Raw genomic sequence first — 18,434 nt, forward strand, 5'->3', positions numbered from 1 at the left:
GTTAAACACAAGCTCTAATGCCCACGTTTGGAGTTTGAAGTATTAGCGCTTGATCAAAAAACAAAAGCCAAAAAAAGAAAGAAAAAGGAAAATAAAAATTTAAAAAGAAGCAGACTTTTTTTGTTCGTTTAAAAAGAAAATAAAACCAATTTAAACCAGGCCTTTAAGAGTAATAAACACTTAATAAAGAAACCATGGCTGACCCCCCCCAACCCTACCCCCCACCCCAAACTCCCACCCATTTTTGTCTGTGGTTCTCCTTCCAAGGAACCGTGCAATGTAGAAAAATCAAATATACAAACAGAACTCTTATCCATCCCTTTATGTAGCTAGAGTGAAATCTATTTTTAATAAGAACTTGACAATCTCTCTTTAATATTTACAGTTGAGGAGTTTGTTTGAAAGTTTTAAAGCAAAGAAAATCCTGAAGTTCTCAGCGATGTACTGAAAGACAGAACTCCCGCAGTCCTCAAAGAAATTTCCTTTCGTTTGCCTTGGAACATTTGTAAGTGGAATGGTAGATTTCCCCCCCGTGCCCTGTTCTCTTCTGAGATGAAAAGTCCCTCAAAAGAACTCCCTTCCCAACCCCCCGAGGAAGCCATCTCCATCGTTAGTTTGGTATTCTCTCAATATAGATGGCTGGAGCAGCCGAACGCGCAATTGTAGCTATGAAGCTGTGGTCTCGACTGAGTTCCAAGTTGCTGGTCTCAGCCTGCTCCCGGGAGATGGTGTCGTACCCTTTATTTACATGGAGAGGCTTATGAGCCTGGCAGTATCCGATCACTGGTTGGTCATAGCTGTAATAGGGCAACGTCTTCATGTGGTGAGGAACCTGCATGAGAGGGAGACAGAAAAAAAGAGAGAGAGAAATGCATTAAATATCACAGTGGAATGGGATCTCAGTTACATTGGCCTCTAGGCATGATCACAGTACAAATTTTAAGAATCACAAAATGTGCGCACCAGCTTTTGGATCCCTTATGAGGGCCTTAGGAACAATGAGTTCTGGTTAAAACATGCATCTTGCATTTGCAGCACGTAGTTGTGCAAATCATTGGGGCTATCTGAGTTCCACTGCAGTCTGCGGTTTGACGGGTGGGAAGAATTCATGTCTGTGAATTATCTCATGTTAAAAATGTGCTAAAGCAACCACCAAGTAACGCTTCCAGATGAAAAACTCTGCATACCTTCGCTGTCTTCAAAGGATCTGTGCTGATCTACATTAGATAAGGAACCTCCTAACCCCTGAAAATTCCCCCTGAAGGCAATACGGCCCATGCTGAATCTTGTTTTTCCTCTTTTACTTAAATTGCTTTGTACCACACCTCTGCTCAACTTCCAGAATGAACACAGCCATTAGGGGTGTGCAAAACGGGCTGTATTCAATTCAGATTCAGCACAAATCAAGGACAGTGATTCGATTTGTTGATTCAGATCACTGTTCTTGATCTGATTCAGCTGAATCCAAATCTGAAGATTCAATGCCGATTCAGAGACTCAGCGATTTGGCCACAGACACAGCTTTAAATGTTTTTTCTACATACCTTGAGGTACCAGGTGGCTCATGGTCGCTGCGATGCTGTGGTGCATGGAGCGACCCACGGGAGCGCGGGGGCCCCCCCACGTGCTCAGTGGCAAGCCCGTAAGTGGGCCAGAAGTGCTTCTGGTCCGCTTGTGGGTCTGCTGCTGAGCGTGCTGGGGAGCCCCCCTGCACTTCTGTGGGACACTCCATGCGCCCCAGCATCGCAGCGACCATGAGCCACCTGGTACCCGGAGGTATGTAGAAAAAACATTTAAAGCTGTGTCTGTGGCCGAATTTCCAAATCTTTCCGAATCTCTCCGAATCACTTCAGAGGGTTCTGATTCAATTCGGAGAGATTAGAGGGTCTCCTGATTGGATTCAGATTTGGAGATTTGGCCACCAAATTACGACAAATCTCTGCCAAATTGAATCAGGGACTGAAGCTTCACACAGCCCTAACAGGCACCCTTGAAAAAAAAGGAAAGTTGTAAAGGTTAAGCCCAACAGTAAATATTTCTAGTAAAAAAAAATTGCTATAAATCTCTTCCTATGTATGTTTACAGGCCTTCTTACTGTCTGAGATGAGAAGATCCAGATGAAAGAAACCTGGTCTTTGGGAGGAACCTCCCCACAAAAAAACTCCCCCTACACATTTCAAGGTATTCAGCTTTTTCCAGAACTACTAGAAAACCCAAGCTTCATTTGAGCTGGGGATATTGGTTGTAATTTCAGTTTTGTAACCAACACCTCTTCATTTCCAGTTCAGAAGGGAAAATGGAGACCACAGAGGTGATTTATCACAAGTTCTTATTGCTTGGTGCACTTCATCAGGAAGGTAGGAACAAGCAATGTATATTAGAGAGATTAAGACCAATTATAACTTTTGCAATGGTAGAGCAAATTCCTCTTCTATCCAGAGCTGGTAGGTAGTTAGTTCTTCCTTTTTTCTGAAAACTTACTGGAGGAAGTCCAAGACTCCCCATAGCTGGACTTGAAAGGAAAATTTCTTCATCTTACATGACAGCTGAATGGCAGGAACACACAAGACAAGTTGCTCAGTGGACACTGCCATAGCAAACTACAATCACTTGTGCAGCAAGTTCAGCCCCTGTGTAAAGAGGTACAATTCCCATTTGAGTTCCTAGGATTTGTGCCAGTTTACACCAAGGCTTGGATCTATCCCTAACCTTTAAAGGCAGCTCTTTATGATACTATAAAAGCCAGAAACTGTGTGTGTTCTGTAGAGCTCAGAAATTGAGGTCCTGTGCTTCACAGTAATAACACACAGTACATTAACCACCTGGGACCCTGCATACATCTACTTCAAGCAAGAGTAAAAAGGATCAGAATCACAATAACACCCCAAACTGACATAGAAATGTGTTTTCCTTGCCAACCATTTCTCAGTACTTTTCCACACTGCCTCTTGCTCCACACAACATGTTTTCTCAAGGTCCCTCTTAGCAGACTACAGTAGGATAAGGCAAAAACCTAGTTTCTCACACATCTAATCACACACAAGGCTGGCCTGAACTGGGAATATCTGACGTTATGATGCTACACTAATACAAGAGGGTGAACATGCTGACCTTGTGGCAGAAGTTATCTGCAGAGGGGAAGCCCCCTTGTTACCTTAGCTTCACTGGTGCAACCACAGGATAAAAATGCTCCTAGGAGGAGCAGTACCATGACCTGTACAAATGGATGTTGTTTTCTCTGCTTCTGCTAATTCTGTGTCCCATCTCCAATTCTGCTCCTCACCTGCTTCCTATCAGGACCCAAACACCTTCTGGGCAATGGCCAAAAGAAAAGTTATTCTATGTTCAGGAGGTACCTTGAGAAGTGCCATCATTTTCCCAGGGAAGCAGACACTTGTAAAGTTGCTAGGCTGCTCCTTACTGAGGCGATTAACCAGAGGACTACTCATATACAAGGGTCAAAAGTTTTGAAAAAAAAAAATCAGTCCACCTTGTCTTCCTGACTTGCCAGTCTAGCAGACCCCCATCACATCACCACTGAACTTCTTGCCACCTTTATCTTCCCCAAAATACACTAAAATCTTCTACCTCCCTCTTGGATCAGAGAAGTAGTAACTGTATTTTTGACAGACAATGCAGTACCACTTCTCCCACCCCAACCTTCCCTTTTGAAACAGCACATGCCCCACAGTGTTGATGTTCCCATTCATATAATTGTCGTCTCACTAAGTTTCCATAATAACAATTAAGTCCCAGATTTCTTTACGGGCTATGACTTTTCAAAGTGCAAAAAGCAGATAACCATAATAAAATAGTACTTAGCATTTTAGCCCCACTTTGAGCAGAGTTTATCAAAAAACCCTTGATACAGAGGCCAAAATGGAACAACTTTCACTGAACTGAATGGTAGAGACACAAAGTTTTCTTACTAGCAAATCAATGGCAAAGGCAGGAAGAAATTCCAGGCTTACGACCTGCCAGTCCCATGTTCTAGAGATCATACCACTCTGCAGCTGTTTACTGAAGCTGTTTAAGGTATGATAGCCTTTTAAATTTGGCTTTGGAACACAGTAAACTATAATCAAGTCAAAAACTTCCTCAGACAGAATAAAACAAATGTAAGGAGAGCTGCTTGCACTTGTATAATCTATCATAGTATCTGATGCAGCTTTTTGGCTCACTGTTAAGCTCCATGACAGCACAGTCCAACAGAATGAGTCAAGTCACAGCATAAAATGCAGGGTGACAAGATATTTATCACAAGACAATGCACCAGTACCCATCTGTTTGCAGCATTTTATTCTAAATGGGTTTTACATCCTCTTCTGAAAATTGTACCATGTATTAACATTAACTTGGTTTAAACTGATGCTTCATTTACTTAATGTAGTGAAAAGCATGTATATTAATAAGCAAATATATTCCCATGTCATTCAGCTATGTTGATGACAGAACAGCCTTTCTTTTGACTAAATTTGTAAATCAAAAGAGGACAGCTTAACTTTGCCCTAAATGCTTTTGTGTAAGAACACACACTGTATATTAAAGTGTTGCAGAGAGTTGATTAAGCCAATAAATGAATCTGTTCTTTGAAGTGAGTCTTGACTCTATTAACCAAGAAGTTTATTACATTAGAAGCGCTTTAAATGTTCAAGTAAGGTTTTGGGCTAATAGACTGGATTAATTAGCTGGTATTAATGGCTAAAGCCTTCACCTCTGTAGATCTTCCCTCTAAATGGTATAAACATTATAGTCTTATGGGTAGCACACTTGAAACAAACATTTCTTTACAAGTAGAATTTACATTAAATTTGTATCCGTGGGATTAACAAAAGATTCAGGAGGTGAAATTCAGGGACACAAATCTTCCTTTCCAGAGTTATTTTGACATTGGAGAGGTTAAAGTCTCACCATCCATATTGCTGAACAACAGCTCCACAACAAAAAAAGCAGAACTCAGGAGATTTTACCCAAGAGCAAATGAAATTGTACAGCCACATTAAACACGGGATCCCCAAGGTTTCATTTCTGTTTGATTCCTCTTGAAGGCTCAGTAGTGAGCTTCAGTTAAGCTTAGCATTCATGCTTATGAACATGCTTCTTACATTCACCCGTAATCAACAAAGTGCTTCATCACATGCTGCATTTTATCCATGTGCTTGAGTTCTTGCCTGAACAGGGATGGACTGAAAAACTGGGGATTCAGAAGCATGTATGGTGGCATAGATCAACTGAAGTGGAGTTATGCTGGGTATAAAATTGCTTTTTTAATGAAAAGGAAATTATATTATAACCCTTGATGAGTATAATGAAGTCAGACTTATTTAAACATTTTTCATTTTTTGGAATTGAATTTGGACATGTCTCCACCAGAGGATGGATGCATTCTTCACTGAACATCTACTAGCCAGGATCATGAAGTCTGCCATCTCTTCTAAAGGTTAAGGGCATTACAGTGTGGGTGAAAAATCTGCTGTGCAACCAAAACCTATAAGCATGAAAACAAAATCTTTAGCAACCATATAGGACCTGACTGAATGAGCTAGAAGGCTGCTTTTTTGGCTGGCTTTAACGGGATTGGATCAGGCCCTTGCTAAATATCCATGTGATGTTACCATTGTAACCTCCACCAATCTATGCTGGACTTGACCGCATAGAAGAATGGAAATGCTACAAATGCACTAAGTGGAAAACCCCATATGGGATTTTTCTCAGATTTTATGGAAAGGCAGGGGAAATGGTGGCAGGAAAGAAGCTATCATGGGAATCCCCAAGCCAGCAATTCTCAGAGCATTCCTTGAGGCCCTGCACTGACTGCTTGGTAGCTATCTCCCAGACTAGGGCAGTCCAGACCCTGCAGATGAATAGTCCCAGGTTTTCCTTCTCAGTCTCCCCATTGCCTCTTTTAAAGAAAAATTTAATCAGAGAAAAAAATCTAACAATTCCTTGAATGCAAAGCCCTATCAGATGGAGATGAAGAGTCATGGTAATTGGTCTACACAACAGGCATTTATTAAGGAGACTACAAACAATTCATGAAACCAAGATGGCTTGTAGCTTGGTCTGTGATCAAAGGACACTCCTTGGTCATGAACCTCCCCACAACACACAAACATCGCGTCACTAATACTATAACCAGAAGTGCAGCTCATCTATCTCTTTCATTTCCAGCCTGACACCTCTGCAGTTTTCAATTTGGGTTGTGGGGACCCTAGCGTAGGACCTTTTGCAGACTCAGTGGAGGAGTAAGTGATACACAGGGCAGGGATCTAGTTGATCCTGTCTCACTGGCCTGAGGGCAGTCGGGGGGGGCGGGACGACTATCTGGCCTATATCACATAAAGCCTTAAAATTGGTAAGAGTTAATCTTCTAAAAAGGTGGCTAGCAATTATAGGTGCCTCCACTTCCTTGATTGCTGCTTCATTTTCAGTGTACTAAGAGTTAAAGGACAGATACCATTCCATCTAATTAGGCCTTTAAGAAGTAATTAGACAACTAAGTGCCCCTATTCTGCCCTGCTGGCATCTCTAAATAACTGTTAAAGCAAAATGTGAGTGGGTTCTCCTCCTCTCTGCTCTTTTGTCATTTAGGGAACATCTACAGTGCAGCAGCAGTAGTCCCTGGTGAGGATGTTCCCACCACAGGCAGCAACTGCTCCTATCCTGCTGAAGGCTAAGCTCACAAGATCAGTGGCAGCAGAATGACTTATTTCTGCATGTGGAACATGTGTATGAGCAGGTGCGCAGGGAATGACAGGGAACATCCCAGCAAGGGCATACTGCCGCTGTGCAACAGGTACACCACTGGCTGCGAGGCTCAGATGAAATTGCATTACAAATGTGGAGGCACTACCAATTTCTTGGAGACATGAAAAAGGAGGAATAGGACTGCACTTAAGTGCCTAACAGGTAGGAAAATATTTTTGTCCTTAGAAGTTAGGGAACTAGGCAAGCGGAAAACCCAGTTGCAAATTCCAGTTCTGCCACAGACTACTACTCTTATCTTGACAAAATCATTTAGTCCCAATTTGCCATAGTTCCCCACTAGTAAAACAGGAAAGATAGCAAAGATAGGAAAGATTCCCTCACGGAAGCGCTATGTAGGCAAATACATCAATACTGTAAGCTGCTCCATTCATACTAAGGCAGAAGGCCTATGCATAAGATGGATAGACAGCAAGGCACTGCCTGGAAAACAAACCCTTTGGATGTGCAAAAATTGAGACAACCCGAGTCGCTAATCAGCTTGGCAAAATACTGGGCCTGATAGTTGTACTCATTAGGCGGCACATAATAAACAGATTATTTTTTCAACAGTCTTCTTAAAACAGAAGGAAAATGCTCTTTATATGCGCTTTCAAGTTCTACTCCTCTCATCCCTGAATAGCTCAATAACCTTCCCTTTGAATGAGATGGAGTTGTTTTCCTGGAAAACAAAATTCAAGTGTGAAAATGCCTGGCCAGTTGAGTTGGGTTACACATTTGGGTTGTTTTGTAATTCAGGTAAACCCAATATACACTTAAATACCTGTTTATTATATGATTATATCATAGCAGCTTGTTGAAACCAACTTTGTTAAACTGAATTTACCAAGTTGTTCATACATACTGAAAACTCACAGGTGTAAAATATAGAGGTAATGTTTTCTCATTAGTGTTAATATTTAGTCTTTGTCGCCCATGGCTTTGTTGCTGAATTAATCTGAAGGCCACTGATAAATCTAATTTGAACTGTATATCTAGTTGAGTAAAAATATATGCAAGATATACTGCCTTAGTTCTAGCATTAGTGGAGCATCACCTAAAAGATAGATTGATTAGAAACATTAGTCAGATATAGTTGATATAAACAATTTAAGTGGATTTAATGCTGTTGAAAGATGATGTTTAACAGCCTTGGAAACTCAGCTTAGTAAAGCACATAGGCCTGTATCTAATGTAAAAGACTCTAATGTAAAAGTCTCTTAAATTCTGAAGAACTTTTGGGACATTTTGAACATGTTTTCACCAGTTTTACCAGGTGGTATTATAAGTCTCCTGGGAAATGTCAGGAAGAGTTACAAATGGTACACAAAACCTCTCAGCAAAAGTAACTTGCTTGAATTTGGAATACATTTCAGGTCAAAAACTGCCTTAACTGCTGTCTGAATGCTTCATAACCTTTGCAACCAAACTTGACAGCCAGCCTGGGTTTGCCAAGATTCACAAATCCAACTTCGGCACAATTTGAAACAAGCCTGGACTAGACTTGTAAGAGTGAACAAGATTCATCTATTTGGATGAAAGAGACGTCATTCCCACAATCAACTCCCTGCCATTTCATGTTCAATTTCCTTCCCATCCCAGAGAGGAGCCACTTCCTAGCTTCCTCAATCCATTTCTCACCAAATCATATCAGCAGCCTGTGCAGCTGCCACTGGGAGCTGAGAAAGGCCAGGAAAACATAGGCTCTAACTACAGGTCCAATCCTCTATGGTGCCGAGTGCTCGTCTCAGATATGCTCTCTGGAGAGCACTGGACTGGGAACCTCAATAAACACCAGGGCGGGAGACTAAGTTATCAAGCACACCAAGCAAAACTTGCTGCAGAGTCGTTGCTGTGTGATCAGAGTGAATTCCCAGTAGGGACTGACGGAAACCAGAGGCCATATGGCATCATGCAGAGCACCCCTAGGTTTGTACCTGTCAGCTTTCCCAAGGAAAATGAGGACAAAACGTTCAACACGCGAAAACTAATAACATGCAATGAAGAAAAAAATCTGTGGTGTGTGTGTACATTCAGGTATGGGTGTCCATGTGGGTAAAAGGAAACTTCTCAGTAAATGCAAGTAATTGAACTCCCTTGACTCCTCCACCTCACCAGTTTTCTTCCTGCTCCCCCTTTCCCTTCTAGATCTTGATGCATCTTTTATTCATATTTTTCCATTTTCCATCTTTTTAGCGAATTCATCAAATTTTCCATCCTTTACTCCAACTCTTTGCTTATTTGATTAAGCTCATTTACTTGCAGCCTTTCATCATTTTCTCTTCCTCCATGCATGTGTTGTGCCCCTGCCATACTTCATGTATCCCTATTTGAATTGCAGTCCTATGACTAGATCTGCATAAACACGGAGACTCTCAGACCCTGACCCTCAGAGAGATTTCATCTTCTCAATCCCGTTGATTTAAACTATTATAGACTATTAATTTCAGGGGGTGTTAGGCCTAAATACTTCTAACCATCTGGCCCTCAATGCACTAACAGCTGTTTCTTGATCTAAAGACCCAGGATGCATACTGGACACCTGCAACAGATCCACGTTCTCCAAATGGATCCGAGATGACCCACGTAAACCTAACAACCAGAGCTTTACACATACGAAGGTGATGTCCATTAAATATTTAGGGGACCAATTCCCATGCAACTTAAACCCAATAATCCACGTATTCAATTGCTTTGGGTCTCTAAACCTTGACACTAAACAGTGTCCAAGCAGAGCTTGCAAATAAACATGGAAAGTATCATAACCACCAGTGTCTTCCCATGTAGGGAAGTGGGAGGGAGATCATGATTAAAAGGAAAGTAGACCACCATGTGGTCCGCATATGAAACAACTGAGAGCCAACAGACCTGATGCTTGGTTCCAGGTGGAAGGCACTGGAACTATGAGCTATTCTGGCCATACTTCATCATGAAGTGCTGTATATGGTTAATTGGTGAATAAGAGACACAACAATAGGTATTTGTTTTAAGAATCTAAGTGGCAGTATGCTGAAGGAGGTTATAAGCATATTAATGTGCTAAGAGGTTTCATGCCCTGCTTATAAGCAGCCTACAGGCTCATAGGACTATATAAAAGTCTATAACAATTGATTAGACATTTATTAAACTATCTACTGATAATAGAGCAAGCATTCACAAATTACTTATAATATAGAAGAGGCCATTAAGATTTCTGTGCATCTATCCCTACAGAAGGATATTTCCTGTTCTACATGCTTACATTAGACCATCCTTTTCACATTCCTATCAGTTTAACACCAAGCAGGTAAACCTGAGTCCTAGTCTTTCTTTTCCCTGAGTCTTGTCTGGAGATATCAGAGGATTTCTCTCCAGACCATAATAGTGCCTGCCACTTAAAATTCAGACCTTTCAATACATTATTTGACTGAATGGTCTATTCCAATGATTTGTGTGGGGGAGGGTGTGGAAATCACGCATACCCCACTACTGCTACTATGGGCAGATTTGATTTTTCAATCAGTAAATCAAATTGTTTCTCCTATAGAAAAACTACCGGAAAAGAGAAAAATCTTTTAAATCTTGGTACTATTCTGTAGGTAAAAATATTTCTTTGCAATTGCTTTACATATATTTTATGGAATATCTTTTTCTGGAAAAGAAGATCACTTTCTGGGCAAATGTGAAGAGAAATGCAAAGTTAGCTTTAATTTGCCATGATGAAGAAGCCAATAGAATACTTAAATTATTTATTTCAATTTGAAAGTAATTAACCTCCTATCTCTATTAGGATCATTTCCAATGATCAACAGTGTTTCCCACAGCATTCAAATCAAGGGGACACAAGACTACATTTTCACAAGTACTTAGGCATTCTCTATGGTCTATAGGAATCAAAGGCCCCTTTTCAAGAGGCTCGGTCTTCATGTAAAACCTTCACTAAAGGGCAGAAAACCTTGAGACATCAGTATTGTGGGCGCTGAAGTGCTTTGAAAAATCTGCCATACGTCTTCATAGAGATATAGGGCTGGAAAACATCTTCAGGGTCATGTAGTCCAACCTCCTGTCTGAGGCAGGATCATTCCCATACAAACTACTGTATACATCATAAACTGAGGAGCTGCTAGGAAGGTGAGGAAGAGCTGCTACGAACCCTAAACTGGGTCCAAAGTGCTTTTAAAACCTCTAGTGATTTCAGGCCGGTTTTATAAAAGTACTAGCCAATTGCCCATCAAGAATGACCAGGGGGAGGGGACAGGGATGGAGCACTGCCATCCACCACCCCACGCCACTGCTGCCTCCCAGGAAAGGGGGGAGGAAAGCTTGCACACGGCGGTTGCTGCTGCCACCCACTGTCTGGTGCTGCTGCCACTCTGCATCTGGCTGTGCGCTACCTGCCCACTCTGTGTTTGGCCCTGCGCACCCCCACCCCCGCTGCTCCGTGCCTGGCCCTGCACCAACCCCCACTCCCCACTGCTCTGGGTCTGAGCCCGCAGCCCCCTGCCACTCTGTGCCCAGCAGCAAATACAAAATTAGAGGCCCCCTCCCCACACGGGAGCCGAGATGTGGAGGGGGAGAGGGCCCCCTTCCCTTCCTGATGCTGGCAGGGGAGGCTGGGGGGACCCTGACGGGCTGGGGGGGGGGCGGCATATGCCACCTCTTCTCCCTGCTCCCTGCCACCCCATCCTGCTATGGCCAAACATAGGCACACACAGACGGGCACGCACTCTACTCACTCATTCTGTACATGGACACACAGACACAAACACAGCCTCCCTCGTGTCACAAACACGGACGCACACACGCATGCACAAGCACACGTGGACAGGCATGCACTCTACTCACTCACTCTGCACATGGACACACAGAGACAAAAACTATCTGCCTGCCATGAACAGTCCCCCACCCTGATGGCCCTTACTTTCAACCCGCACTCCCCCACCCCCATCCCTGCTGGTGCCCCTCACTCCTGACCCACACCCCCCTGGCACTCCCTCACACTCCCAACCCACGGTCAGTCCCCTACCCCCACCCTGGTGCCCATCACTCCTGACCCACAGCCCCTTGCTCCTCCAGCCCTGCCAGAGGGGTCCCAGCTGTCCCCACCCTGCCTGGGCCAGAGTGCCATGGCTCCAGTTTATGCAGGTGGTGACAGAGCATGTCCAGCCCCAGCGTGGGCTGGAAGGAAGATGAGGAGAGACTTGAGGCATCCCTGCCCTGGAATATGGCTGCAGTGCCCCGCGAGCAGCCTGGCCACGGCCCCCTCCTTCCCCCTCTCCCTGGGCAGCAGCTCCTGGCTGATCAGCCCCTCCGAGTACAGGCACCAGCATCTGTGCTGCCCCCCCTGCCCCTTCCCTTCTGGAGAACAGGTTGGTCCCCCCTGCCCTGTCTCAGCTGTAGTCTCTGCTCCCCCTGCCCTTCCCAAATGTCCAGGATTTTGCTGTGCTCCAGGGGTGGGAGCAGGGGGAGGTGATTGGAGGCCGCAGAAGCATGGGTCTGCCACCTCCACAGCTGCAGGCAGGTCCGTGAATGCTCCCTGTGATCACCTTCCCCCTGCTCCCACCCCCAGAAAAAAGGGAAATTCTGGGCAACCCTCCTGGGTGGCGATCAAAGGGCTTAAAAAGAGCAGACATGTCAGGGGAAACTCTGCCAAGATAGTTACCGTAGTCTGTGCGCTTGCTCCTCTCCTGAGCAAAAGCATTACAGACAGATTAAGCCCTTTATTATATTAGAATTTAGGTGCCATCTCACTTTAACTGCTGCTTGAGATGCATGCATTTTTAGGCAGCATGGACCAGGGGTATGGTGCACAGCTTGCTCTCATCAACTGGAGCAATCCCAATGCTCCTTTAAGTGATGATACCTCTGGGGCAGCTTGAACTGGTTCCTTGATACCAAGCCTCTTTCCGGATCTCAATGCAGGAGCCACCTAGCCCTTATTTTTTTTTTTTACTGGGAGTCACCTTAAGCACTGACTTGTAACTGAAGTAGAGCCTCTGCTAAGATCCTGTGTAGCAGTGAGAAACCTGAGCACATAGCTTCTGTCAAGAAAGAATTAAGACAATAAGGGAAGAGGTAGTGGTGTTTTTTTCCATGCAGTGACCATAAAGATGGCAACCTGTTCCATCCATTACTCACAATAAATATGTACAGTATTTAATATGAACATTTGATAATGTTGCTGCCATAGTGACAAATGAAGCCTTTGGAGATTGAGTGAAATAAGTCTTTGTCTTGTATTAAATATTGGCTTTTCATTAGATCTGCTTAGAATTTATGGTGAGCAAGAGAAGTACCTAGGAACTGATGGTTTCTTTAGAAGAGTATTTAAAACTCTTCCAACTTGTACAAAAGTCTGTACATGAAAAGACAAAAGATTTATTTCTTAAAGCTGCAAGCACAGGACTCAACCGGCATAATATTTTGTTCTTAACATACGGTATAGGTGTTGCAGGTGGGGAATAACAACGCCAAACCCTATGCCCCGGTAGTCAGCCCTGCATGCCACCCCTTCTGGCCTCTTAGCTACCTTCCTATCTACTCTCACCTCTCCCCCCTCACCACATCTTTCAAACTGGCTATTCATATAACTTTGGGAGGCTGCCCACAGTCACCAGTTACACTTTGGGCGCTGTCGCCCTCCTACTTATTATCAGCCAGCCTTTCTAAACCACTTATTTCTGAAGCTTCACTGGTCTCTACCAACCTGTACCCTCTGCCCTTATCTGTACTCTGTTCCTAGCCCCCAACTAGCATTGCTGATCTGGGACTCTTTAGTCCTAGTTAGTTGGCTGCAGTCAGGGGTCTTAGACATCACCCTTGCACTCGAGGGTCTCTTTCATAGACCTACAATCTTAAAGAAGAAGCTTTTCCTTCTGTGTTACTAAGCCTAACTGGCTCACCAAATGCTCAAACCTTTGTGGTTACTCTCTAATTTATGTGAAATGAATTAGTAGGTCTCAGCCTGTTTCTGAGTATGTAAATACCCACAAAACATCCTCCACAAGAGGCACTACTAAAGATAAAGCCTTTTTGTCAATAAAGAGTTAGCACTAAAACAGGAAACTGTACATGAAGTCCTTCACTCAACTCAGCATCACAACTTCAGATTCTGTCCCAGGTCAGCAGTAAACAAAAATCCCATGAGCATGGTTATGGGTTGTTATTTAAAATGGGGGATCAAGTCTTGGGTCCTTCAGATATTTGAAAAAGCCTGGTTTTAGAGAAAGCAGGCTGAAGACTTTAAAAAAAAATAAGGAGGGGGGCTTGAGTTGGACATCCCAAAGCATGAAAATAATGGAGGTCTGACTTCCTGTATGAAAGGAGCTGAATGCATCTCCATCCAAGTTCAGTTGAAAGGTTTCCACATCTCAGTTTCCTAGCTGCTACAATAATACTGCATGTAGTGCAAAGTGGCACATTTTTGCAGACATCATCATCACAAATCAAGCTGTGAAAGTGCGATTGTGTTCTCATGACCAGGAAGTGTCCCCAGCAGGTCAGACAGGAGTGGGATCACTGGGGAGGAAGAGTGCGGGGAACTGTTCTGTACACCAGTTTCCCCTGGGAAAGGTCCACCGTGATGGGAGAGAATAAAGACTGTGATTTGTAAGAAGAGACTGCAGGGCCACTGTTACTGCAAGGTTCAGATGTGCAACTCAGACTGGTGTGCCGGTTTATATAATAACCAGCTTCACTGGAAAAGGTTCAGAAATGGTGAGTGGCAGAAGAAAATAAAATAAAAGGAAAGGGAGTGAGGAGTCTTCAGGATAAAATTAGTAACTAGAAAAGGGATGCTTGTGTTCAAAAGGAGTTTGGTTGCAGCTACGAATAGGCAATAGGCTTCCTCCATTTGGATGGGAGAGCTAAGAGATGTCCCGATGGAGATCTTGTCCTGGCCCCAGGAGATGGGCTTGCCGGGGCTTAGTGAAGACAGCAAGTCAATACACCTAAGCTCCATTTTTGGCTTCTCTAGCATCTGAAGCTGTGAACTTGATCATCCTTTCCCTCTATCCAACTGTAAATAGATATATCAGGGCTAAGTTATGTATCTCAGTGTGCCCATCACTGTAGTAACTAGGCAACATTAACGAGCAGTTTAATTAAAGTTCTGAAGGGCTCTGAATCCCTTCGGTGTGAATTGACATAGAAATGCTATGTGTTATTAAAACTCCCCTAGATTTGCAAGGATTAGGATTTTCCCTCACAACTGATCTATGAGCCTGCCATTTAAAATGAATGTCTGTAGTTGTGGCTTCATTATCACCTTTGAACAGATTCCTAAAATGGCAAGTTGGAGAAACAGAAAAGAAAAATCACACAGGAGACAGTAGTAGAAAATTAGTAACAAGTTTTGTGCATGCTTTAGCCATATTTTATAGATACTTTTTGTATAGCACAGACCAAGTAAGGAGAAAATGAATACAAGTTTGTTCAGCATTTCAGGTGAGAAAATTTTACAATGAGAACATTGCTTTTCAGTATCCTCCAGAAAACAAATGGCTTTTTCATTCCTCAGGTAAGGTTAAAAGTGTGTAGGGAAATCATCAGGAGAGACGTATTCAAAATCCACAGGAAAATTGTAAAAAAAGAGAGGTCAGAAAATATGCTCAGTTGAGCTGTCTTTGGCATTAAAGAAACCTGCGTGTCTTCAAATTTACTTCCCCTATGGTAGATGTAGAAACAGCATGTTTGGAACATATCTAAAGAAATACTCCTGTGAGGGACAACGCCGAGTGTGTGGTCTTGGACAAAAACACAAACACAAAAAGCAGCTGGACTCCAAGACGAGAGTCAGCTGCAGCAAGAAATGTCCTTGGAGATAAGGGTTGTGGGAACATAGGGCTGGTCAGCAGCAAGGTTGAGGGGAGTTTGGAGAAAAAGACCAGCATGCCAGGGGGGTGTACCGCACAGTGGTGAACCTGTTTGCTGAAACTTGCAGGTCCTGGGTTCTCAGGGGTCAGTGAAGATTTTGAGTCTCTAGTTTCTAGTTCAATAGAGGAAAACCAGGAGCTCAGGCAGGATCTGGGAAGGCTCATGCCTCCTTCCTTGAAGGGGGGCCCAGTGATACCAAGAAGCACCAAAAGAAACACCAAGTCACGGGGATCCTTCTGGGACCCCCAAAGGGCACATGGCCACGAGCCCAGCACCCAAGGACATGCTGTCCTCACGGAGGGGTTGCAACAGTATGCCCGGGAGGTCACCTACAGCCACAACACGCTTCTGCCACCAGAAAGCACATAGGAGCTGCGGGATAACCTCCGGGAAGTGACTCTTGTTCCCTGCCCTGGGTCCATTTAGAAGCTGCTTTGATCCTCCTTGCAGGCTGTCTCCTGCCCCGTGTTTGATCATGATCTCACGTGGCCACTGGTTGAAGGCAAATCTACTACCAGCATGACCTCTTCTAACTCCTGGTCCAAGGCTCTGGCTGTGGTGCAGCCTCATCTATCATCTAAATGAACCTTGCTCCCATCCCTCGGGCACTTGCCCAGCCACTGTGGGCCTGCAGCAATTGTGAGTCTTAGGCCATCTGACTCTGGGAGGAAGCCAGGATCTCGCTCACCCTCAAGAAAGACACCCTGTGACACCTGTTTAAATGCAGACCCTTCTGGCTGTGGGAGGACCTGATTTAATCCCTGGCTGCAAGCAGGGCCTCATTGAGGGTCTGGGATGAGCTCATTGGCCCCTCCATGAATGTTGCTCCTGGACCCTGGGGTTGCAAGTAGGTCCTCTTTCAGGCTCTGGGAGGAGCTCATTGGACTCACAGTGAAGGCTGTTCTTTCAAAGGCCTCTTTAGGCACAAAATGCATGACAGTTTGCAGGTAGGACCTCACTGACCCCCTCAATGAGGCCTGCTTCTGTTCACACCTGCTTAGGCCCTAATTGGCTCCCCTTAATTGCAGCCCCGGTTCTGGCTCTGGGATGACTGCATTTGAGTCCTGGACGAAGGTACAACACTATGAAACGACCTCACTTAACCCCCTAGTTTATGCTAGGACCTCCTTGTGGCCATGGGCCAAGCTCCACTGGGGTACATGGTAAGGGCTGCCTGTCCTGGCATAGCAGCTAAGCAAGAGCCAGGAATGGGGAGACATGGCGACTCCCAGCCACTCAGGCCACCACCCTGCTACACTAAGAGGCCATGAGGAGATCACTGGAGGTTTTTGGTGCATGTTTGCCATGGCCAGCCAATCTCAGGTGTGGTGGAAAAACACAGGCTCAGCAGCCAGCACCAGGCCACCTCTGAGAAATGCCCAGGGCACTGTATTGCAGTGCACCATGTGGGCTGGCCCACCACCATGCGCCTCATGGCCTGGTGGCTCTGCTGCAGTCCCAGCTGGGGGCCAGCACATTTGTTGCACTGGTCGGCTGTGGCTTTTAGCTGCAAGAGCCACCTCGTTCCACCAACTGACAGAAAAGGGAATTCAAACCACACTCCCCACCACACCGGGCAGCTGCAGACAGCCCCTCCATTGGGCTGAGGCCCACCCCACTGACACAGGACTCCTAGGGACAGCGGTCCCCGGCAGAGTCAAACCCGCTGGGTGCAACTCTGCAGGCCGTGCTGCAAGAAGAGCAGCGGTGCCAGGCTACACTGGGGCTTCCTTGGAGTTGGCCCACTTGTGGCTGGCAAGGTGAAGGGGGCAGGAAGAGAGGGGGGCAGGGAAAACTGGTTGGTGGAGCCATGCCTTGAAATGTCAGGGTTGTGAGCTCAGGTCCTGCAGCTGCATTTTAAAGCCCCAGTATGGGCACCTCATGCCTCTTTCCCTGTAATATTAGACACTAGTGTATTTCTATATGAAATTGCATATATTTTCCCAGTATTCCCTAGAAACTCCTAATTAATTTCTATAGAACTGAAAGATGTAATTCTGATTTGATAGGGCTTTTCTATAAAGAATGGTAAATCTTTCCATCTTAATATTGCCTTGGTCTATCTGCATGACGAGTTCCTAGTGCCACGTGGCTCTCTCTTAGACAGGGATTCATGGTGCGACTATCATTGAGGCAGCTCAACAGGAACCGCCTTTTTGTTCCATGTTTGCACATTGCTGTCATTCCAATAATGAATATCATTTTCTAGTGCATACGCTGTGCCCCGTCCCCCAAAAGATAAAATTGTGGGAAATGAATTTGGGTCAGCTATGAGTACAATGACTCCTACAGGACACACCTTCATTTTAGATTTCCTTTTTGGGAGTGGGGAGAAAACTGTCTTATGAATCAGAAAATATAAACGCTTGGTATTTTTGGACAATGATGCAAATGGAAATGAAGTTACTTAAACATCCATCACTTTTCCTGATAACACCGTTTCTCCTTTCCCTTCTGTAAAGGAAGTAAACTTATATCAAAGCACATGAAAAGTCATCAGTCACGCAGTGCTAGAAACATACAGCAACCCCCAAGAACCACTGCACTGACTTCAATTTTGACAAGACACCTGGAGGTACTCTAAGAGTCACATTGCCCACACAAACCAGTTATAAACAAGCTATGTAGGTAAGATGAGGTCAGGTTTATGGCACCACTTCAAAGAGCAAGTTGCTGTCCAGACAATCGTTGACATGGTTATGTTTATACTTTATCTGCGCTATAGGTATGCAGCACGTTCAACTGAAAAATGTTGCTATAATACAACACAATGCATTGCAGTCTCTTCCTATCACTGTGGCAGAAAACAGTGTGCCACAGATAGACCTCAGTGCTCC

The 18,434-nt window shown here is 44.5% G+C and overlaps 1 protein-coding gene across 2 annotated transcripts in view; it reads right to left on the minus strand.

Moving 5' to 3' along the window:
- Nucleotides 1-248: 248 nt before the first annotated feature.
- Nucleotides 249-18,434, minus strand: part of LRRTM4 (leucine rich repeat transmembrane neuronal 4) — a 353,532-nt gene continuing 335,346 nt past the window's right edge. The window contains exon 3 of one of the 2 annotated variants that reach the window (XM_090051640.1): nucleotides 249-832. In XM_090051640.1, the coding sequence (XP_089907766.1) occupies nucleotides 611-832 (222 nt within the window). In that variant the 3' untranslated portion in view covers nucleotides 249-610. The remainder of the gene's footprint in view (nucleotides 833-18,434) is intronic. The other variant, XM_090051641.1, reaches the window with a different exon arrangement.

Source organism: Crocodylus siamensis, chromosome 6, assembly GCF_052110815.1.
Source record: "Crocodylus siamensis isolate JL-2025a chromosome 6, ASM5211081v1, whole genome shotgun sequence".
Lineage (NCBI taxonomy): Eukaryota > Metazoa > Chordata > Crocodylia > Crocodylidae > Crocodylus > Crocodylus siamensis.